This window comes from Pleurodeles waltl, chromosome 10, assembly GCF_031143425.1.
Source record: "Pleurodeles waltl isolate 20211129_DDA chromosome 10, aPleWal1.hap1.20221129, whole genome shotgun sequence".
NCBI classification, from domain to species: domain Eukaryota; kingdom Metazoa; phylum Chordata; class Amphibia; order Caudata; family Salamandridae; genus Pleurodeles; species Pleurodeles waltl.
Window position 1 is genome coordinate 933,720,899 of NC_090449.1, and position 25,512 is coordinate 933,746,410.

Below are 25,512 nucleotides of genomic sequence, written 5' to 3' on the forward strand. Positions count from 1 at the left end.
TAGAGAACATATTATTGATATATGTTACCACTTAACAAGCATTCCCAAGCACAGTTACCTTACAGACACTAAGGCCATGATCTGTATGGTGCAGCAGGTTCAATGGCACAGGGGACCAAATCTCTAGGAAACCCACCGAGAACCGATTCTTTCTACATCTTCCCAAGCGCAGCTACCTTGCTGGCACTAGAGCCATGATCTGAATGGTGCAGCAGGTGCCGTGCCACATGGGCCGAAAACTCCAGGAAACCCACCAAGTATTGATTCTCGCTAAATCTTACCACTGAACAAGCCGTCACAAGCGTAGTTACCTAGCATGCACTAGGGCCATGATCCGAGGGTGCAGAAGGTGCAGTGGCACAGGGGCCAAAAGCTACAGGAAACCCACCAAGAACTGATTATTGCTACATGTTGCACTGAAGAAGCAGTAAAAATGCGCAGTTACTTTGCAGGCACTAGGGCCATGATCTGAATGGTGCAGCAGGTGCCGTGGCACAGGGGCCAAAATCTCCAGGAAACTGACCAAGCACCAATTTTTGCTACATGTTGCCACTGAACAGTCACAAGTGCAGTTACTTTGCAGGCACTAGGGCCATGATTTGGATGGTGCAGCAGGTGCAGTAGCACAGGGGCCAAAACCTGTAGGAAACACTCAAATCACCATTTATAGCTGTATGTTACCAATAAACAAGCAGTGACAAGCGAAGTTACTTTGGATACATTAGGGCATGGATACTCAAAGTACGGCCCACGGGCCTCCTGTGGCCCCTCTGACCTTAAGATGCGGCCCCTTGGGCACGAGGGGCACTGGGCAGCTGTTTGCTCGACTCCACACTAACAATACAAATATTAAATACACACACAATCATTTATTTCAAACTTAATTGGGTTTAAAAAAAGGAAGTAATTAGGCACTCCTGCTCTTAACTTTAGAAACGCCTTCATTTTTAAAGACATCTTGCAGCACAAGTGTAAAACCAAGACAGTCTCTTCAAAATTTAAAAAAAGTGTATTTAGTTAACATGCAGAACCTTTTTGCCTTAGTACAATTTATTTTATCAGTACATTGAGATGTATTCCTTTAAAAGTGATAGTTTTCAAACATACATTTGGAAACATAAATTTTGAAACATGAATTATTTCCCTTACTCTGAGAACACCACCAATAGTAAATTAAAGAGGCAAGTCACTTGGTATGCACACTTTATGGGTGGCCTGGGTTCCTATCATACATTAACAACATTATAGTTTATTAAATCAAACATAGAAGCAGGTTTTGTGCAGTACACACCATGAATCATGTATTTCGAGGTCATCTTAAATGTGATAATGCAGAAAAAGGATCACACTATTTGGAAAAGTGGGTAAGCCGGGATTCATTCCAGGTTTTCTGGTTTCTTATTGTTTATTTCAGCCACTAGATGTATCTCATTTGCTTCTCCTACACCTACCTTGCCACAAATCCCCCCAGCCACCCCACTTGACCGTCATTGCCCTGGCATCATTGCGGCCCCCAGGCGCGTCACAGACCAAACTTTTTGGCCCCTGGGAATATGTTTGCGAGTACCCATGCATTAGGGGGTCATGATTTGAATGGTGAAACAGGTACAGTGGCTCAGGGGCCAAAACCTCTAGGAAACCCACCGAACACTGATTAGCGGTAATGTTACTACTAAACAAGCAGTCACAAGTGCAGTTACCTTGCAGGCAATAGGAGGCCATGATTTGAATGGTGCAGCAGGTGCAGTGGCACTGGGGCCAAAAGCTCTAGGAAGCTCACTGAAAACCCCTATGTTACCACTAAACAAAACAGTCACAAGTGCAATTACCTTGCAGGCACTGGGGGGCACAATTTAAATGGTGCAGGAGGTGCAGTGTCACAGGGGTCCAAAGCTCTAGGAAGCCCCCTGAACACAATTATTGCTATGTTTTACTACTAAACAAGCAGTCAAGACTGCTTTTTTGATTTTTTTATAACCATTGCGCCCAAAGTAACACATAGCCTAAAGCATCACCGTAATAAAAGCTGTAACCTAATGGAGTTTTATGTCTACCTACAACTTACATTACATTCAGCGCATTTATATGGCACATTGTCACAGTTTTTGTATGGTCTTAAAATGCTTCTGCGTCTCGACCCAGTAACAACTTGGCAAGAGCATTCTCCATTCTATAGCATTAGCACTTCAGCCGTTGTAAATAGTATATAAATACTTGTAACCTACCATATGGCATTCCATAACAAGCATTGGCAAAGCCAATAGGTCTCACCTATGCAAGGTATATTGACTTTGTCAATGTGTTTTTAGCCATACTAAGCAGCAGTGTTAGCTTCAGAGCAGAATAACTAAATATATATTAAACAAGCATTTGCAATGCAACGGGTCTCGCGTATGCTCATGTTAGAGCTTATAGCGTTGTAAACACCTAACCCGACTTTTCACTGGTTATGAAACCTATCGGCAAAAGTGCATTTATGTACTAACCGGAAAAAGTGCAATTAACTGTGTAACAGGGTCGATATTATGTAAAGCACTTGACTTCTGCCAAGCGAGATCGTGCTGGGAAAATAGAGAAAAATTAGTCCACGAGCTGGACAGAAAACAGCGAGCCTCGCATGTTTTCTGTACTTGGTCGATGCGCTCGAGGAGGGCTATCCCTAGGAAAAGGCATGACGTATGCATGCCTTCCACTAATGAAATCAAGCAGATTCTAACAGGCAAGCCCACAAGCCAATGACAGACACTGACGTGACGTGGACAGGGCTCCGAGCCCTTTTTCATTACTAAAACATCTCGCTTAGCGAAACGCATGCGCAAGCGCATGCGACGCCGGCTCGACCCTAAAAACGATATAACGCGGACAACTCTGGCTTTCATACAGCTTTTTTTACATTACTTTCAGCCATTTGCACCATAGCTAAAAAAAACATTAGCATTACCAATAAATCTCATTTAGGAAAGACCTCTTGGCTTTGCCAATGCTTGTTAACTACTGCTTGGCCTGAGACCGGAAGGGACGATCCACTTAAAGCCGTAATTTAAATGCATCCCTCCCTCTGAATTGAACTGGCAGGGAAACATTGATTGTATCTAGTGTTATGGCACGCGCCGCTCGAAGACTCTGGACAGAGGGCAGACACGATGCAATGGAATGATGAAACTCATCTGTGAGATTACAAGCCTCCCTCCTCGATCGGTAAACCAAATTTACAGGAGCCGGAGAACAAAATGTAAGCTGACTGCTAATTGGTCACTTTATCCGGCACGGACTTTGGACTGCCACACTTTGTTTTGTTAGAGATGCAGTTTTTGTCAAGTACACTGCAGTGGTATAGGAAAGAGAGCGTGAGGTAGGGTTAGCCCGAAAAGTTGAATGCGCAGTGCATAAATTACTTGTGCGGGGGCACTAATGTCTGAGTCTCTAACCCGAGACAAAACACAGGCCCTCGGTGTGTCATGAGGGCCTCAAAGTCCCCAAGAGTGTACAAGCCAACGGGCTGGAGCGTTTAAGGGCATTCAGAAAGTGAATCTGGCATTTTAATTTACATATGAAAGCTAACGGGATGAATGCCTAGGCCCTAAATACAAGGAATGAGTTCTGTGAGTCATGGTATGTTGTTGGGGGCATGGGCAGCGTGACAGATTCCTCGTAATATGATACGGAACGTGCATTGACTAATGTGTATCACACAAGGCTGAGGAGCTGACATAGGGCATGTTCTCCAAAATACCAGAAGACATTAGAATGTCCTATCCTGGCGCCTATGCTCCCAGAAGTAAACCGTTGTATGATGGCTGTATTGATTGGATGAAACGGCTCAGGTAGAATATGCATTGATTTGCTCTTAAACATGATGAAGTAATCACTGCTACTGCTGAAGAAGTCGAAATCCATGTTCTTACGAACATCAGTGACTGAAGCTAGGAATCTTGCTAATAGTTTAATGTTCCCTGATTTATTAACTACTATAGATGATAAAAATTTGCCTTTAAAGTAGTTTGTCACTGTCGATTGGTGAACAGTTTCATAACCAGGTGTGTGGTAGATCACACTTCCCCCCAAACCCAACGCCGTCGGGCCGACAAATCTGACGATATTCTCCAGGAAGGTGCTCAGATGATAAAATGATCAGCCACGATCACTGTTTATATTCTCCAGGCCCCTGTAGTGCTGTCCATATGTTAGGAACTGAGGAGGCTTAATCTTCTTCAGCCAGGCTATATAACATCTTTGGTATTGTTTAAAGCAATTTATTTTGTGTCTTTGAGAATTCATGTATGAACATACTCTGCTTTCTTGGAAAGAAAATGGTAATGTATATATAGTTACAAGAAGTTGGAATGGCAAAAAGAAACCAGACGACCCAGTCTAAATCTACATAATTACATAGCTGCGCGGGTCGCCATGGCAACATTCACCTGGAATACCCAGGCCTGCACTTCACGCATTTCATGGTCTTTCTCAGTGGCAAGGTACTCATTACTGAACCACTCAGCACAGCTTATCGATTCAGCAACGACCCAACTTAAATAAAACGACTACGCACGTCACCTGAAGGCCCAGTTCATGCGAGCAAATAAGAAAAACATGTAAAGCTCCCTCAGAAAGAAGTCTGCAAGAAATGCACTTTCTGTGCACAGTGGCGTAACCAAACATGAGGGGTCCCTCTGCAAAATACATGAAGGGACCCCCTCTACGCAGTGTCGGCTTTAGTGCTGGTGGCACCTAGTGCGACTGTCTTTTTTTGGCGCCCTCCCTCATCCCTCCAGGAATTCCCTCTCTACCACTGTCCAACAGTGCCCCTCACCTCTCCATAGCTCCTATCTGACACATTTCTTTTTAGAAGCGCTACTCATAGTTCACTCACAGTTTTGTGATCTGCATTGTACACGTGCACATTATGCTTCTGCGCTACTTTATGGTGCGTAAAAAACTGCCACGAGACAAAATTTGGATCTCTAACCAGCAGTAACATTGAATACCAGAGATATCCTGACATTTTTATTGTTTCCTGAAAACTGCCGGATGTACACGCAAATTCAGTGCTTCTAAATCCACAAGTTATTTTTAAACACAGAGCCCTCGCCGAAGTCAGTGCCCGTCGCACCGCCCTAAAGCCAACCCTGTCCCCAGTCTCAGACCGAGTCAGGAGCTCTCAGGCCAGGGCCCCGTGCACTGTGCCTGTCCGAGGGGGGAGGGGCAGTTGTTACGTCACTGTTTGTGCATTGTTAACCAAAGCTCTGCCTCACTGAGAACCCTCACAGAGGCCAGGAAGAAATCTAGTGTATCATGGAATTTACCAAGTAGTAGCTATCAGTAACAAGAACAGACAGAAATATGATTGCTAGTGCACCTGCCTCTCTGCCTGTCCCTGTAAAAGAAAACCACCAGACTCACAGGCAATCAGTGCATCTTGTTGCTGCTCTGGCCGATGTTACTCCATCTGCTTTTGGAGTATGGGTGCGTTTTTTTTTTTTAGTTTGACATTAGAAGTCCATGCGAACCCCTGAAATCAGCAAACGCACAGAATATGTTTAACTGTCAGATGCTCAAATGCCTTTACATTTTGCCGTTGTTTTACGGTTTTGTTTTGCTCAACCATGACTTGAAGTTATAACAGCAGCACGTTTCCTGGAAAACACGCTTCTCACATTTCATGTCCATTGTCCCACTCGTTCGTCACTTTTAATTAATCTTACACAGTGGCCTTCTGAACTTTCCAGACAAACAAGGGAAATACATCTTTGTTATCGCAGCGCTTCTCAACTGTGTCATTCTCCCAGTTTACATGAAGCCCTACATACGCCGTGGTCCATTTCTTACGCAGCACTCACTGTACTGAGGAAGGGAGGTTGATTCACCTAAAACCGATCGCATCTTCAGAAACGTGGGACCTCCGATTGAATCAATGCTACTGTGGTAGCCTAGATCACGTGGTGTTAACTTAAGAATGTGATTGGTTATGTAAGTGTACATGAGCATAGTTGGCAACAGTCCGATTTGCAAACACATTTGCACCTCTCTGACCATTGATGGCTGCCTCATCACTCTGCATGGGCTTACAGGCAGCTTTTATCAACAAGTTATCTATCAGGGACTCTAACAGATATTTGCATTTAATCAAGTTAGAATAGCATAATATTTGGTTTCAAAGACCTCTCAAGGGGCCTTTAACAATATTGTGAATTGGAAAATGGAGAACGGCAGAGGGATAGCCTGAGAGAGGACCATGCAACCCTCAAAGAATAAGGTATGCTGGCGGCCATCTGAACCAAGGCTCCTGTCAGTGATACCTTCATGGCTTTGGCTCCTGGACCATCTAAGAACATCAAGTTAGTCAGCCAATCAAAAGGAAAGGGGGCGCTGAGTGCAGCCTTAAAAGCAAGTAAAGATGTCTAAAAATAAAACCTGGCCTCCAATGGACAATACTATCAGTCTCTCAGATTGGGACTCTCGTACTCCACAAACAGAGCCCAGAAAGGGTTTATAAAAGCCTAAAACAATAATGATTGTGATGCTAGTAATCAAGGCATTCTGCTCCACTATGTTCATTCCTAACAGATGTAGTTCTATTATTAGTTGTCATTAGAGAGTGTTGATATTCAAAATGCTGGTGAATCACAACTGTAAATATTTTTTATGTACACGTACATGGAACTGAGGAGATGTTTACAATAAAAAGTCTTGTCTAGAACATTACTACATTCATCTTCCACTATTGTAGTCACATGCATCCTTTACATCACAGAGACCCTAGGACCTGCTTGTCAGATGGCTATTTTGTGTACCACAATTGCATAGAAAATATAGGCAACATGCCTCTGACAGGTGATAATTGCTCCTTTATCCTAGGCAACTGCATCCCAATATCAAACTTTCCCATCCCCTCGAAGGTACCTGAGAGACGGGCGACAATCCAGCTATGTTACTCTTTTTTTTATTATCCAGGGGCATTTATACAGTGTGCAGTTGGTTTCTGTCTTTCCCATACTAGAATCTGTGATAACCCTTTTCAGGTGTGCACAATCGTCCCCAGCGTGATGAAGACATATCTTTGCAGTTAATCCTCATTACTGCATTTAACACAACCAAACATGCATTGCATCTTTTCCACTTGTGATCTGTGACAGGGATCTATGACTTCAGTTCATTTCAAGCGTGGAGATCACATAAGGTGATACTTTCACTGTTTGATTCCGCGACTGTCATTGTTTTCTGTAGGGTGGGTAAAAATTCCCAACTCTTCACTCTTATTTTCTGTTGATATATGTCCTCTGACAGAGATGTTAACATTTGATGGCTGTTATTCCATTCCTACGATGATGACAGCAGGTATTATTTGCATTCCTACGATGGAGGTCTATCTGTATGTAACCATGGATCAGAGATGGCACAGTCCTTCTAAAGGACATAAGACGCAGACAGCTAATGTCGCATTGGATAAGCAGAATTTAATTTTTCAGTGGGCAACAACAACAGAGTAATGCTCACCTTTCCAGCTGTAAGAAGTGCCAAACCTGAAAGGAAGCACCAACAACAATGTTGCATATACAGCCCTGCAGCTATGCATCAACTCTGTGGGTAGAATTGGCTGTCATGTCCTAAGAAAGCTCAAATGCATTTGATATTCCATCTTTATTTGGGATGATGCGATTTTTGTCAACTCTATCATAAACTCTGGGTTTATGGCTGGGAACGTTCATTATTCTGACTGCCAACAAATTCCATGCAGGGCTGGTTCAATTTCAAATGTAGTAATACGTGTGACTAGCTGCATACTTGTAGTCCTGATAAATGATAAATGGTGTTACTAAACATGGCCATCAATTGCTGTTGCTACCTAGTTGATTGTCACAGAAATTGATGGTGTGCTCAACCCATTGAGCGCTTTAAGGCAGTACCACCCCCCACTTACAAGTATTACTGTATTATTGATCCTCTTACTTCTCCTGTGGCATGGAAGAGCCCTCTCAGAGTTAATGTGACAGTATTTAGATATTATATATATAGTACCTTTGAGAATTGTTCCATTAATCAGTTAATCAGCCACTTTTACGAAAACGACCCCCTTGTTATTATTACAGTAATTCTAAGTTAATTCTATCCTAATTCCCTTAAAGCTATTGACCTTTTCTTGTATCAGTAATAAATAATCAATCATGAAAACAACATTCATATTTCATGTGGCAGTAATAATTCCCGAATTAAGTTAATATATCAGTAATTTGCATAATATATCTGTAATTTGCCTTTGCTCCTTTCACAAGTTATTGAAAATCAATAATGAATCATCACCAAACCTCATTCCACGTGCATCTTATCAATCATCAGGCTCAGGCGTCCGGTTGTGGCCCCAGCACTGATGCAAATACACACAGCCTTGTGCCATTATTATACCAGTCTGGGACAATACCGCACAGCATGATAAAGGGCCTCACAGATATGGATAATATATACAGGTCTCAACCTACAAAATCTGCACTGCGGATTCTGCGACCCGGAAAAGATGGTTCAAATTGCGTTTTCTTTACAAAGAAGCGGACTATGTGCAGTGCTTTAAATGGAAAAATAGAAGTGCAGGTACTCTGTACCAGAGTACCTGCTTGTTTCTGAGAAGTGCTGGTACTCTCCAATTAAAAGTATTACGTTTTTCTTGAGATGTGCCGGTACTCTCCCTCTCAAAATAAAAAAGTGCCGGTACTCAGTACCGGAGAGTACCGGCCCATTTAAAGCACTGACTGTGTGAATATTTCGGAGGGTCTCAGCAACAATCTGGTTACAACTCTCAAATGACAGTCATTTGAGAACTCTGTTGCTGAAGTGAGAAAGACAGAGAAGGAGTAATGGATCCCGGGATCATTGATGGCTGTGACATGGTAAGTCAACAGAGAAACAAAGAAAGTACTTCACATTCAAGTATGCGTTTTAAAACAGCGATGCGTGGATTTGTGCCTCTCTTTTAAGTCTTACAATAATCCGTTCCAATATGTCTTTGGAGTGGAACACAAATAATTTGACATGCTCACTACCGGTCATTGCAGACACTACCTACAGTCCTTTAACCTTTCACCCACAAAGCATTGATTTCGCGTGAGCGAGTGTAATTAGTTAAATGGGGAAAAAACAACACCCAGAATGCATTGCTCTATCACGCAAATATTCAGGACTGTAAACAGTGCCTGTAATGGGCAAAGGTGGTCGGTCAGGCTAAACACAGTTCTTGCTCAAGATCACATGGCACTAGCGAGCACAAATAGATCTCATTCTGTTCATTTCCACTGAGGATTCTGTGGCCTGTAACTTTTGGCTCAATTTCGAGCTCGTCTAATGTAGTACTTGCCATCGCACAGTTTTGCTATTTTGTAGCGCTGTAAATAATACGTGTAACTATTCATTTCGCAGGTACTCTTCGTATTGAACTCCGGCAGGTGATGGGCTGAGTCAGCAATGCATAGATCCAGATTCCTCCTCTCCAGGTCACTCACAGAAGGTGTCCACAAGTGCTTTATTCACCGAGCAGTTTGACCAGCCTCCATCTAAATACCACGCACTGCTTGAATATTTGGAGGGTCGCAGAAGCAAAGTGACCATTCATTGCTAAATATAAAGTAGAAGCCCAGCAAAACATGATCTCTCGAAATCTATTTTGCTCGAGAGGAGTTGCGATGTACCGACCATTGAATTACTTGTTGTTACCTGGCAAAAAGAAACCCAGTAAGGCTGTGAGGTGTCAGTATTCCTGTTACTGCCATGCCAACACTGCTATTCTCACTGCTCTTGCATCGTAGTTAGTGGAAAAAACATATCGCCCCTAGGGGTGTAGATTGTGGGGTGTTTGGGGTGTTATCAGTCACGTTTTGCAGCACGCAGAATGGACGGGGCGCGTGCGGGGGGTATAAACATTAAATTAATTTAAAAAAACAATTACCTCCATCTCTGCTGCTCCATCTGCCCCTCTGCTGGCTCCCAGCCTGCCCTGCGGCCAATCCTGAAGCTGCTCAGAGCATGAACTGTGTTGCTGGGGTGGAGGGAGCCTACTGTGTGATCGGCCCAAGACGGCTCGCCAAACACACATGTGCACCCTCCTTGTGCTCGTCACAGCCTGTGGCCCGGCCCCTTTCACAAAAAATCGATAATAAAGACAGTTTATTATTGTTTTTTGGTAAAAGGTTTGCAGCTGCCGCTGCTGGCAGGGAATGGGCGACACTCTTCCCCCCTAATGGAGGAGCCGCCCCTGGGTGTAACACCCCACCTAATAAATGTATTCTTTGGAAAATAGTTGGGTACAGGTGCTTTCAGTTGGATAGGTTGAGGTGTCGGATTTCACCAAACATTTTTACATGCACACAAAGACAAAACACATACTAACTCCCTCATTCCCCTCTGCTTTGAAGTTGTTAAAAAATGACATTTATTTAAAAAACTACTGTTCTGTAAGTACCCCTATCAATCTGCACTCCTCCTCCTTTCCACTGCTTCTTAACCCACCTCACACGCTGCTTCCCATCTAATGTATATCACCATGATATGCGCATGATTGTTGGAAAATCTGAAGATTACACCCCCCAATTTTCCTTAACAAGCTACGCCCCTGATCGCCCCTTTCGTACTAGCCTTCTATGTTAGTCTGGAAATATTGGACCAAGATTATGGGATGCTGGGAAACTGTCACGCTGTTCTGGGCCAAGGCTGACTTGTGATAATGTTCAATTTGCTTGATTAATACTGCAAGGATGCGGTACAATGGGTTCCAATCCTTAAGATGCAGAGCATTGTAGTGGTTTAATGGGTGTCTGAGGCAGTACCTTCTGCTGCATTACTGCTACTTTGATGTGGTACAAGGAGCAAGCAGAGTTATTAAAATTAACCTTGTGAGACTGCACACTTACACCCTCATTTTTCTTTGTATGCTCAATATCCTCTACAGTCAGTCTCCTCTCTTGCTTTCTCTTTCTCCTTAACATCTTGTTCCTCTGTCCTTCAGTTACTTTCTTTCCATTCGCTATCCTTTCTATCTTATTTCTATTGTTTTATCTTCAGCGTGCCCCATTTGTTGTGCTACACTGGCCACCTTATAGAGCCTCACTTGTCATCTTTACTCACTGAGGGAGTGTAAACAGAGTCCAAGGCCCCAAGCAGACATTTGTAATAGAAAAAACAGAGCAGGACAATTATTTCAGATCACAGTGGGGCCACCTGTACCCGTGGCCCCCTGTGCCTTTGCACTGACTTCCCCACTGGTAGCTACACCCCTGTGTAGGGTGTGATGCGTGGTCCTATCTGATTCATTTGGCCCCTCTGTGCCGTTAGGATGCATTGCCTTGTGGTCTGCTAGTTATCAAAGGAGGCAGTGCTTTGTGACCAGTTAGTTATCAAGGATGCAGTGCTCTGTGGTCACCTAGTTATCAAAGGACCAATGCTTTGTGGTTGTCTAGTTATTAAGGGGTGCAGTGCTTTGTGGTCGGCTAGTTATTAAGGGATGCAGTGCTTTGTGGTCGGCTAGTTACTAAAGGACGCAGTGCTTTGTGGTTGTCTAGTTATTAAGGGAGGCAGTGCTTTGTGGTTGTCTAGTTATTAAGGGAGGCAGTGCTTTGTGGTCGGCTAGTTATTAAGGGATGCAGTGCTTTGTGGTCGGCTTGTTATTAAGGGATGCAGTGCTTTGTGGTCGGCTTGTTATTAAGGGATGCAGTGCTTTGTGGTCGGCTAGTTATTAAAGGATGCAGTACAGTTGGGTGACATCCCTAGAACGCTGCCAGAGTGGTTCATTGGTGTACTTGGGTGTTGCGCAGTATGGGCCATTAGCATCCTTAGGTCACAGTGCAGTTGGGTTATATTCCCTGTAAAGCCAAGTAGTGTGATGGATATGAATCCTTCATATTCAATGCAATCTGGTGGATTCGTGTCCATTGGCTACTGAAACTGGATCCTTGGATACAGGAGTATTGCAAAAACTTCAGAAGTACGCGTTGCATTAAAACAGTGTGTCCCAAGGGTGCCACAAACCATCGTACTGTGGCAGACACGACGTTTAGTGTCCACAATGAACACCATCAGAAGCGCATCTTGCATCCATTTGTATAAGCGTTTGTACAACGCACCTCTTGTTGGAGGCGCATTGCACCGGCACTCTAGGGTGAACTGTGGCTCTGATTAGAAGACCTCAAAAAATGAACATTTACATATACACTAATTGCAGATTTAATGCACACCGGATGATCAATGCTCTTTCACTACTTTTCGAAGCACGTGTTTGGAGTGACTTGCTGTTACTCTTCTAAAATAAAAGCCACCATGAAATTATAGTTTCAAAAGCCAGCTAGGAGTACTTCCATCTCAGAGGCGAGTGACTCTTTCAAAAAGCATCCCAGGGAAACGTCGACCATGTATTTTACTATCTGTTTGAGAAAAGCGTGAAACACAGGAGCAGTACGGAACATCCGCATTTTGACTGGCACGCTTTGTATTTGTTCACGAGGACAAGTGAGAATAAGAAATAAAATATCCAATGTGGAAATGTGCAGTTAGCCCTGCAGCCAATCACGAAACGGCTTACATTTCCAAATCAGGAACTTGAAGTAGGCGTGCAAGCGGTCGCTTAGTTGCATCATGCTCTTTACTCTGTGTCCTCCGGTGGGAAGCAGCCGCCTGAACCTTTTTCTCTCAGACGGCACAGCTGGAACTGTACGCCCAGGTGATCTATTTTTATTTTCATAACATTTAGCTGGCGATAATATAACACGGGTGTTTCAATGATGTGTGTGGCTTATTCCCCATTTATACGAGACTTCTTTATTGTTAAACAACACTTCGTTGCGTTTTTTGTTAAATCTGTATCAGCCCATCTGTTTCATGTCATTGTTTTACAGCAGATAAATTACGCTTAAACTAATATTCCAACAACTTTATCGTTATTCAGTAGCACAGACTGTGTTGTATGTATGAAAGCACTTCTCAGTGTGCATTTATTTAAATCATGCGTGCCATTTAATTATCATAACATAATGTAAAAAATAAAATAATGGCAAAGCGCACATCGATCCCTTGGAGCATTTTGGTGCTGAATAATAGATGCCTATTGTTAGCCAGAAGCACTTATTTCATCGACCCTGGAAGGATGAAAGGCACATTTGCACCTTAAAGATATTCATATCATCATGGTACATATATGTCATGTGGAGTTAAGAATAGTCAATCTATACTTACCTTCACGAGTCAATATTTAGGTGACAAGATGTTTGGTAACACTATTTTTATGCTCAATATTCTGACATACGATCTTCTGGTGATCAGATGTTTCCTCTTATTCCATGCTTTAATTTTGACAAACAATACCATGATGTTCTGCATGTGCCAACTGCAAACTGTGACCTATGTGCACTTTTAGCAGTACTATTCCATTCCTATCAGGAGGGTTTCTGAGAGTTCTTAGTCCACATGATAGAATGCTGTCAGGATTGTTTGTGCTTCGAGTCTTTGTGTGGAGGGAGGTTCAGAGTGTTTTTCTTGAGATCTGTGGAGTTGCTTTAATTGCTAGTTGAATAGTTGGTGTTTATTTCCTTTCTTTTGTACATCTTACTGTCACATCAAGGACCATTCTTATGAATTCCCATGACTACAGCAAAAGTTAAGATCATCCACCACTTGTCCTTGAGGTTAATCCTTAGTCTGAGAAGAGATGGCTGATACTGGTGACTATCCCTAGGAGCAAGGTGGGTTGGAGAGAATGATGGCTGAGAGAGAGAGAGAGAGAGAGAGAGAGAGAGAAAGTGTGAGAGAGATATGGTTTTGGTATGCCTGGAGCTCCTGTGAGAGGGATAGTGGTGGGTGTTGATCCTTCTGAACAGGACTCCTCAGGTTCTAGTGGCAAGGCACACTCCATTCAGGAGAGGTACTAGGCAACAAGAGCACAATCATTTCAGACAGCCATACATGAATGATTTGCGATCAGTCTGAGGTGTGAGTCATTAATGAAATATACCAGAGAAGAGTTACTATACTAAATTCAAGTTCATACGAATGGCTCTTGAGCACTGACCCCCCAGCTGAATCCCATGCACGTTTTCCTTAGTCTCTGCTCAGATGACTCTGAAATCTTTACCTGTTCTTAATGTTGCGCTACTTCACACAACTAGTCTCTTTTTCAGTCAAGCCGGGATTGTTGGACGTTTTCTCAAATGGATGCAGTTCCAAGAGAGGTTGGTGGCCCCCAGCTGCCAGGCGAAGATGTTCAGGTTATTCTTTTTGCAGGCAGCGGGGCTTGGAACCGAAGGACAGCACTGTTGGAAGATACAGCCCTCTCTCAAGATGGCTCGACAAAGCCAAGAAAGGAACTGGCTTTGAAATCAGTATTTATAGCCTGTCATGCAAGTGTTTGTATGAAGCCTTGATTATTAGTACTGGTATCCTGGCAATTAAAAGGCTGTCTCTGAAAGGAGACTGGGTCAGAAAATAGAAGGTTTAGTAAATGAGCACATTAGGCATTAGAGCCTTCCCAAAAATTATGGAGCGTTTCCTGCCACTTAGGAGTCTGTCTCTGGCAGGAGACTGGGGCAGTAAATGGAGGCCCTTAATTAGATGGCAAATATACTGCAAACAAGCATATCAGGTAACCTTGAGGTCAGCAGGAAACAGATACTTAATCTAATCGGGCAGAAAATGGTGGCCTTTTATTAGGTGGCATCTGAACAAATAAACAACAAGCAAGTTTATCTGGCAACCTTGAGGTGAGCGGGAAACAGAAGCTTTTAACTAATCAGCACCAAATGTTTGTTCCAACAGAAATTGCAAGCATTTGCACATAGTTAAACAGATTTTGAGACAGTGCATTTAAGCTAAAGTAAATAGTATGCCTAAATAAAGTGCACAGCAGGGTAAATGGCACCTGCCCGACTAGAAAACAGTGAAAAGTGCATCACAGAGTACATGGCACTTGCCCAACTAGAAAACAGTGAAATGTGCACAGCAGAGTACATGGCACCTGCCCAGCTAGAAAACAGTGACAATGATGGGAAACAACAGGACAGGCAGAATGGTGTATGACACTATAATACGATGGGCAAAGGTTGTGGCCCTTCCATGCAATGTTTTCATGGCATTGATTACTCCCCCATGGCCCCTTGGTAGTCATTTCTTGACAGATAGATGGAGTTTGGATCCTGGACCAATAAACCACTTGATGAAAAGAGTATTTTTGCAGCTGGAGGATTTCACTTCTCTATTCATGCCAGAAGGTTGGTTTTTGACCTGGCATCCTTGGTGTGGTCTCCCCTAGCGTTTTGCCTATACTTCCCAGGTTGTTGCTGTGTGCTGGACCCTGTTTTAGCAGTTTTTTTGTTACTCTGGGTACTTTACCACTGCTGACCAGTGTTAAAGTGCAAGTGCTCCCTATGTGAAATTGTATGTGCAATTGGCTTTTCCATAATTGGCATATTTGATTTAACAGTAAGACCCTAGTAAAGTGCACTAGATGTGCCTAGGGCCTGTAAATCAAATGCTACTAGTGGGCCTGCAGCTTTGATTGTCACCCACATGAGTAGCTCTGTAAACATGGCTCAGACCTGCCACTGCAATGTCTGTGTGTGCAGTTTTAAAACTGCTGATTCAACCTGGCAAGTGTACCCACTTGCCAGGCCAAAACCTTCCTTTTTTATACATATAAGGCAACCCTAAGGTAGGGCCTATGTAGCCCCTTAGGCAGGGTATAGTGTATGTTAAAAGTAGGACATGTACTGGTGTGTTTTTACATGTCCTAACAGTGAAATATTGCCAAATTCGGGTTTCTCTGTTACAAGGCCCATCTCTCTCATAGGTTAACATAGGGGCTGCCTTTAAATATCCCTAAAGTGCAGTTTCCCGTTGAGAACAGATGGAAATTTGGTGTTTGGGGTCTCTAAACTCACAATTTAAAAATACATCTTTTAATTAGGTTGGTTTTTGGATTGTTAGTTTGAAAATGCTACTTTTAGTAAGTAGGCATTTTCTTGCTTAAACCATTCGGTGACTCTGCCTGTTTGTGGATTCCTTGTCTGGGTCAGACTGACAGTTGGGCTATTTGTGCATCTCCATTAGACAATGACACAAATGGTGTTGGGGTGTAACCTGAACACCTGAAAGGGCTATGCCTGCCCTCACACAAAGCAGTCTCCAACCCCCTGGTGTGCGTCTGGAACCAGGCCTGGGCAGGGCAGGATCCTGTAAACAGCATAGACTTTTCTTTGAAGTTGGACACCTTTAAAGGCAGAAGGGGGCATAGGTATTGGACTCCAAACCCCAGACTTTAGATTACTTCAAGGATTCAAGAGGAACCTCTGCCCAGAGAAGAGCTGGGAAAAGACCTTCCCCTGCCTGTGACTGTGCTTTGTTGGGCTATCCTGCAGTTGCTGCTTCTGTCTGTGAAAGGGGTCAAAAACTGGACTTTGTTGTGCATTTCTGCTTGAGAGGTATCTCCAAGGGCTTGGACTGAGCTTGCCTCCTGTTTTGAAGCCTCAGGGACAGTAAAGGCTAAACCAACCAGTGTCTGATTGTGCATGCTGTGCACTCTAGCTTGCCAGAGGGTGCCATTCCAGTTCCTGGCCCCCTGGAAGTGAATTTCTGGTGAAAATCCTGTGAAATTATGCCAGACGACTCCGTGCGACTTTGCTAAGGATGCCGCTGCACGAAGCCTGCGATGCCGCCTACACCTGGATCCGTGAACCATGCCAAGGCGCGGCGACCCCACCGTCAACATAGGCCCAACATTGCTGCAACCGCCGACGCCCACACAAACTTGTGAGTTGGAGTGTCATACACCCGACGTTCGTGACACCTGACTCTGTTGCAGCCTCTGTGACCCTGTGGCGTGATTGCGACCCTGTAAGGTCACCCCGCAGCATCGTGACTTCGAGTTTGCTGTAGGTGCCACAGGACCGACTCCTTGCAACTGACGCTGCCTCACCTCCACTGCTCCGCAGCAAAGACCTGACGCCTCTTTGTGACGTCTCTGGTCCTTTGCCATGCAGCACCGGAACCAATGTTGCATTGGATCCAGTGACGCCTCGCTCCCCGACTTTGGACATCGGCCTGTTTCCCACACATTTTCCTAAGGTACTGTACCTTGGGGTCCGTGTGACTCCGTAAATGGTGCCAGTGGTGTCGCATTGTGGAAACCAACTCCATCACGACGCTGCTTGAACATCAGATTGCAGCATTTGTGCCTCCCAGCCCTATTTAGGTGTTTTTAATTGCTAAGTTCATATTTTTAATTGTGTATGGTAGATTTTTATCATATTTTTTCTTGTTTTACTTAGATACATATTTACCATTTTTCTAAACCTATGTGGTGTCCACTTTGTAGTGTTTCACTTTATTACTGTGTGTGTTGGTACTAATACTTTACACATTGCCTCAGGGTTAAACCTTTCTGCTCCTGCCAGGCTACCAAGGAGGTGAGCAGGGGTTAACCAGGTGTGTTTCTCATTTATGCTGAGTAGAGTGAGGGTCCTTCCTTGGACAAAGGGCAACCTGACTGCCAACCAAAGACCCCATTTCTAACAGTTGGTTTGAAACTCATCCTTGTGAGAGTGTCACTGATGGCTTGTGATCAGTGTTGACTTGAAGTACATTGCTATTTAAGTATAAGTGAAAATATTAATCACCCATAATCTGGATGTTGCTTCTTTCTCAATCTGTGAGTATCTCCTAAAAGTGTCAATTATTGACTTGCACAAGCCACCAAGACCCACTCATAAATGGATTGTTTTTGTGGTAGTACAGCTGCCAGAATTTTGTGGCTAGCATTTACTGCAAGCTATGTTGGTTTTAGTTGATCAAAGTATCACATTGTGGTTGATGTAACTACTGCTTGTTTGATGGTTTGAAAGGCTTGATCTGATTCAGTCACGTACGTCCAAACTTTTGGTCTAAGTGGGTGGGATCGGATGGGCACGATGTGCCCATACTTTTATGATTTATAAAACACTGTTCCCCTATTTTTTTTATAAAAAGACAACCATCCTGGAATGGTTAGTTCTGACAGTATAAATGCCTCAACTGAAGTGTCATTCAGTGCCCCTCCCAGCGCCTTGGGATCCTATGGGTGAGTAGTGCACTCTAGAAATAATTGATTGACTGATTGATTCAGTGAGTCTCCTGTGCTGTGAAACTGAAGCTGGACAGAAAGCTAAAGAAGCCTTCCAGCCAGGGTGCCTGCTTGCCTGAAAAAAATGCAAATGTGAGCTATCAGTTAATCTGAAAATGTAAAGAATGTTTTGGCGCCGTACTGGCTTTGATTGACCTAATCACTTGACGCTTTGTGATGACAAAGATTTATTCTGTTTGAGTGGTAGTGCAAAGAGTTAACAACTGGGATGTGAAGCATGTGCTCTTAATTGTAAATGTACTTATATTGTGCTTACTACACCAGGAGGTGTTGAAGGGACAGTAATGTAATGTTACAAAATTGCACTACATACACTCTGGACGTTACTAAAATCTATATATTAGAAAAAACATTTTATTTTAAACGTTTTGCACATTTTGTAGTAGCCTATCTTACACTGTATGTAATGCAAGTTTAAAATAATGAATTACATATTCACAGTACTTTCTGTCACAGACTGTGACCTCGTAGCACTAAAAATATGCAAGTCACTTTTCTCCACTGCAGCAACTAAGACTTGATTCTGTGGCTCTCTGGTTACACACAGACCTCTGTAGTGCATTAACCAATACAAGTTTCATTATGTACTATAGTGCATTTTCCAAACAGTAACCGCTGGTCCAAACCGTGCTTGTCCTTTCTAGGTTGTTTACCCAAAGGGGTTGTCAAAGGTACAAGGTATTTTATGAAGCAGATAGACAGGTTCATAAATTCAATGAATTTTCTGATTTCAGACACAGTTAAAGGAGCTGGTGCAACTTTTATATATATTTTAATATAAAAGGGTCGGGCTATGCCAAGGTTTGAAAAATGATAGCTCCGGAATTTATTGTCTGATTGGCGAAATTTGAACATCTGCAAGGCGAGGCAGTGTTCTCTTAGCCTCTTAAATGCAGCTCTTAGTCTGTTATTGAATGCATCTGTATATTGTGCATGGACACGAATGTCATCACTGACAGTGATGACTTCCTGATGTCCTACCAGGAGTGCTCTAATACATTTATGAAAGCCCTCTTCAGCTTTGGATGTGCCAAAGTGCAGTTTTTGTTGTTTTATGAGTCCAGTTTATATAAAAAAAACTCTGTCATGTATTTTGATGGAGGTGCCAAGAATACTTGATATTGGCCTGAGTTTGATTTTGTTTCTGAAACCTCATTTGGTCTATTAAACTCATATACCTGGTCAATAGCATGGTCAAGTGTTTCTCTTTCACTTGATTGCTTCATTCAGCCTCAAATAAATATTGATGCAAATAGAATCGAGCTGTTGTAGGTTTCTGGTGACTGCAATGGGGGAATTCCCCGGTATAGGTTACATGGTATAATCTATGCAATGGATGAAAGGTGATCATTTTGATTTTCAAGGAGGATGTGCCTTAAAATATAATTTCATATTGACTGAACAATTCATCAAGTTTGCATCTTTGAAAACTCATAGGGAATTGGATAAGCTGCAAGTGCGCAGCTGTTGTGCGATGAATGAGAGGGCCATAGAAAGGGCAGTCAGGAATATGTCGATGACAGATTAGTGATTTTCATGATAGACTGATGCACAGAAGGCTCATTTGAAATTCTACGAAGAGATGGTCCCATATGCATAAATCCTCAATTTTTGTGGTGCAGTTTTACTCTCGATGAGGTACCGGCACTTTTTTATTTTGAGAAGGAGAGTACAGGCACTTCTCAAGAAAAACATAATACTTTTAATTGGAGAGTACCAGCACTTCTCAGAAACAAGCAGGTACTCTGGTTGAGAGTACCTGCATTTTTATTTTTTCCATTTTCAGCACTGGTTAGCACATTTCACACTACGTAATGGGCTGAGAGTACTAAAAGGTTCATATAAATAAAAATCACATTGCTATTCAGAACGTATAGCATTCATAATGAGGAGCAAATTTCTTTGCAGTTATGAACAGAATACCATATGGAAGGTATTAGCGCAATTTCAGTGTCTTTGAGGACTTCCTTCATGGGCATATAGAGGGTAAGGCTGGAACAAGCAATTTCATTGCTGGATGGCCCAGTATGGCAGTATTGGCTGATGTAAGAGCCCATTACATTTTCTTCACTAACCCAGAGACTACAAAAATGAGAATGCTCACCATTACACAATAACACAGGAAATAATTTGCTGACAATGCACACTGAGGTTCTCATTACGACCCTGGTGGTACGGGTACCGCCACGGTGGAGGTCTCACTGCCCCGATCCCGGCGGTGAAGACCCCTGTATTATGATGAAGGCGGTGTGGCAGACGGCAAACAGCCACACCGCCTCCACTCCTGCCAGTGCGGGTGGACCACCGCGGCTGTCGGGTTCCTTCTCCAGCGCCATGCATGACACTGCCGACCGTATTACGAGGCTGCACACCGTCAGGATTTTCGCATCGGTCACCTGGCACGAAAACCCTGGCGGTAACGCACCCCAAGACAGGAAAACGCACTCCTGTCCCACGCAATCGCACTCCCACAACTAAACACACCCATTCAGATGCACACACATGGCTGCACACACACACACACCCCAAACATACACATCTCGCAAACACCGCCCCCTATTACAGTCGTCCCACATACCTGGCAGGAATCACACAGCAGCCCACGTCGTGGAGGTCCTCGGGTAGGGGGCAGATGAAGGCGGTGACCGCTGCCGGACCCAGACAGTTACCGCCAGCATTTCACGTCATGGGCCCCAGTCCCCCATAGGCAGCAACGGTACCCCATTGGTTGTTGCATGCCGTGCAGTGACCGCCGTGCTGAATTGTGGCTCGTAATCTGGTAGGTGGAGTCTTCTCGTGGCGGTGCTAGTGGTGGGACCGCCTCTCTCGCCGTTGGTCGGCCTGGCGGTGGGTGTAATGTGGCTGTATTTTGGCAGTCTCCTGTGTTTGCCTCATAATACGGCGGTCAGGAGACCGCCATCACTGGCGGTATTTCGGCAGCCGTCAGTGCGACGGTCTTGCCGAAATACCGCCAAAGTCGTAATTAGGGTCTGAATGTGTTTTAGTGCATCCTGCTGAAAATTCTTTCATTTGCTTTATTCATATCCAAAAAATTAATTGAAGTGAATGCTATAAGCGTATGAGAAATGAAATGTTAATTTCAGTTCACTGAGTTTGTACCTTTATATTTTAGATATTTCAAGATGTGTGGCATTTGGGCTCTCTTTGGCAGTGATGAATGCCTATCTGTCCAGTGCCTTAGTGCTATGAAGATTTCACACAGAGGTCCTGACGCTTTTCGGTTTGAAAATGTCAACGGATACACTAACTGCTGCTTTGGATTTCACCGTCTTGCTATTGTTGACCAGCTGTATGGCATGCAGCCAATCCGAGTGAAGAAGTTTCCTTATTTGTGGCTCGTGTACAATGGGGAAATCTACAATTTCAAACAGGTGAAACATTTTAACACAATTATTTTGTTTTAGAGCATTATGTCACAAGGACGTGATAACGCGTCCAGCCCTTATAAATTATCTGTACCTGGACACGTTGGAGGTCGGTGAACCTTTTAGCCGAGTTGGGCTCTCCTCATCCTAGAATAGTCGGATCACTTAAATCAATAATCAATAACTATTGTAATCGGCACCCAATACTCTATTTCTAGATCAGAATAACACATTAGGAATCAATAACAGTTGGTATTTCAACGCAACATGACCTTTCAGTCATGAATAACCACACCAGTTTATTAAAAGTTAATGAGTTTATTTCCCTATATTAACAAAGCTAAAACAATATATATGAGTATCAAAATCAAATGATATATGTATACGAACATTACTAGCTGTCCATAGCGGCGGAAGAAACGCAATCTACGCAAAATCTGAATTATAATACACTCGGTTACGGCAATGCAAATCACTAATATGAGTAATTGAATTTGACTAATTGCATACATCGGTCAGCATAACAAGATTTCAATTCAACATGGTGCGTCAAGTGAATACCTCGACTAACCTCTAATTAGCATTGGCATGTGGGGCTTCATGCAAAATGAATTTAGTCAACACAAATTTGGAAAACTTCTAGCTTGGGCCCTGTCAATATAGCAGTTGGTACCTAAGAAGGAAAACACAATGCATAATACAATTATCCTTTCATAATTACCAAATATAATCAGCATTCAAGAAAGTCTTCGTCCTTCAGGTACCGGTTCGATCAGCATGGAGCAGATTTCAAAGGGGCAGAGTTAAGGGCAAGTTTCCTTGCAGCAGCAAGGAGAATGGGGCAAAGTTACTGCATGGGCAAGACGGGGCAAATTAAAGTTAAAGTCTCTAGGGTGAGAATTCTTAAAGTCTCTTTCTCTGGAATAGAGAAAAGAGCATCAAGATGTCGTCCAAGATGACGTCTGGCATTTGGCTTCAAAGATGGCATCAAGGAAAAATGGCTGACTTCTCTTTGTGCGGTGGGTTTAAGTAAGAAACATTCCAAATCCTTCAGGGTCTTCCATTGGAGGGTTCATAGGGTGGCTTCAATTTGACCAATGAATAGTGTCTTTCTCCTAGTACTCATTTATGCATACATTGTCCTTGGAGCCTCGGAACACAAGTTGCAACAAGGTTTGCCAAATATTTCGGTATCAGTACTTTTATTGTCCGCACCTGCAGGGGCTGACCTTGCATCAAAAGGGATGCAACCATCCTAGCACGAAACCTTGAGATAAGTGTATTAGTCATTTCTACTGGAAAAATACAACCTTTTAAATGAAATAATACATTTGGTTAGTGCAAGTGAAAACCACGCAGTTGAATTTGAGACCAGGCGATTAGGCCAAAGCCTCTACTAAATTTAAGCTAACCATAAAACAGTTTCAGTCAAGAAAATCATAAAACACATTTGCAAGTATGACGGATTACTACAATTTTCAATTCTTCATGATTAATCAAGCTTGTTTATAATAATGGCGAACTACCCCGAGGGCACAATTTCCCTCGGTCATTATTTTCTTTACTAAAATCACACTACATTATACGATTTTGGTTATATGATATATGAATATATGTTGGTCCTTCTTTTTCTGCATCATCAATCCCTCCTCTGATGACTAATTATGTCATCACATCAAACCTTCCCACAAAATTTATTCCATAAAATTCTGTTTTTTAGTAATTTGGCACTTCAGTCAATTCACTCTTACTTTTGGTTCCCTTTGATTTTTCTCTGTATATTTCTACCATTTTATTTTGTTCTTTCTCTTCTCTTTTCCTTCTGTTTCTTGTTTTCAATATTTTAATAGCTTTCCATATTCCCCAAATACCTAATAAAAAAATTAATACTATTAATATTCCTTTTACTATTTTCAGTAATAATCCATTCCAAATGTTGCTGAGCCAATTTCCCACAGAAGCAAATCCTTTTCCAACCTTTTCCCATACTCCTGGTTCTTTCAATTCTTTCAAATCTGCACTTTCGTTAGTTAAATTTGTAAGCAATTTTCTAATTTGCCCACTGTTGTCCGGAATATAAGTACAACAGTGATGTGTACCATGCATTTTGCAAACACTGCCATCCTTTGCTAAAAGAATGTCTAAGGCAAGCCGATTTTGAAGAGTCATAGCTCTTTCTGCAGCAAGCTCAGCATCCATCAGGATTATAGCTCCTGAGAATTTTGTCAGCATGTTATCCACAATAGTAGACAACTTTCGTATTTTAATTGAATTCAATATGACTCCTACTGAAGGAATCACTGCTCCAAATATATCTCCTACCACACCAGAAGCTGTCTCCCTTTTCTGAACATGATGTGATTCAGACAGCTTTGGAAAATTCGTTAAGTCGTCCAGTTGATAAATCTTTGGAAATACTATTCCCAAATAACATCTCCCATACCATCCTTTTGGAAGACAATAATAGGCGTTAAGTCCACAAATATAATATACCCCTGGAATAACTGGGTCTTGTCCATTCAGCATAAACGTCCATTTAGGTTGAAACAAAAACGTATGTTTACATTCACTCGTTCCCACAAAGATTGTGTCATAATATGATTTATGTCTATGTACACAGAACATCCCTACGTGTAATGCATCTAAAGCTATTTTCCCTTGTGTCTTTATCGCGGCAAAAGCATAATTATCTACAGATGTCCTCTTGTATAATTCCCTTTCTAATTTCTCCTTCACCGCTTTTCTCCTATCGTCAGTGCGATCTAAAAAGCTTATCTCCGTCGGTGAAAGCAAGCATGTAAGGTTTTCTCTGTGGGCGTGAGATGTGTGAAAAGGTGACAATGACTCAAAGAAACCCCTCATCAATTTTATATAATAATCTCTTGCTACTTTACTCAGGTACTCGATTATGGGGATATATGCAAATGTAACATCCTGATTGGAATAAAAGTAGTGAATATACTCCTGGCCATAAAATCTGGTCATTATTAAACTACATGTAATCCCGTACGTAAGAGGCATGCTATGATATGTCACCCCTTCCACTACTGAGGTAGGTATTTGTGTGCACACATAACAATCTTTCGCATCCATGGTCTCAACATTCTCACTCAACAAGCGATAGAAAACGTTGGATGAAAGTTCCTTTTTATCATGCAAATGTCTTTTGTCTTGTTCGAGTTTCTTCAAAGGGGTTAGTTCAGTAATAGGTTTAGAAGTAGAAGCATCATTCGTCTCTCTCTCATTCTTTCCATGCATTCCAAGAACTATCCCTACAATGATTAGTACACATGCAGTTATTAGACCTATACACACGTATTTACAACACTTCATCTTATGTCCCTGTGTAGTGTAGCCTGTCATGATCTCTATAGAATCAGAAAGTTGAAGACACTTTATCAAATCAGATTTGCAGGTATATATATATATAAAGCTGAACGAGTTCAATGTTCACACGGTTCTTTTTAGTAGCTTAGGGCCATATGTACTAACATATTTTCCCATAGACATAGAATGGGTAAAACCCTTTGCTACATCTGGCCCTTAGTCTCTTATCGGTTTAGCAGCTTTGTCTCAAAATTGGTTTCAAAGTCAATCAAGTTAGCAATGTCTTAGCCGGTTAAAAAGTCAATCAGGTTGTTAATGTCTTGTTCGGTAATGTTCATGGAATTTCACTTTTGAAGTGCCAAAGTGAAGTTCTGCTTCTTCGTTCTCAAGACTGAGAGATAGGAATTCGTCTGACCAATCGTTAGTGGCTATGTATGCCCACTCCGGACCAGAATATCTTCTGCTCGGTATTCTTTTCCTTTTCAATTTTGAATCTCCTTTTGATTCTCTCTCGCTGGTACTTTCTTCCTTGGCCGGGTCTTTCTCTCCACTTGGTGTTGTTATTGCGACAGACACTTCTTTTCTTTTCTCTTTCAACTTTGGCCCTTCACCTTCATTTGATAATTCTTTAGTCCTTAGTTTCACTGGTGATATGCTTTG

General features: G+C 42.6%; 1 protein-coding gene across 1 annotated transcript in view; it reads left to right on the top strand.

Moving 5' to 3' along the window:
- Window positions 1-12,565: 12,565 nt before the first annotated feature.
- Window positions 12,566-25,512, top strand: part of ASNS (asparagine synthetase (glutamine-hydrolyzing)) — a 161,570-nt gene continuing 148,623 nt past the window's right edge. The window contains exons 1-2 of the mRNA XM_069211730.1: window positions 12,566-12,694; window positions 21,273-21,531. Coding sequence (XP_069067831.1) covers window positions 21,283-21,531 — 249 coding nt within the window. The 5' untranslated portion in view covers window positions 12,566-12,694; window positions 21,273-21,282. The remainder of the gene's footprint in view (window positions 12,695-21,272; window positions 21,532-25,512) is intronic.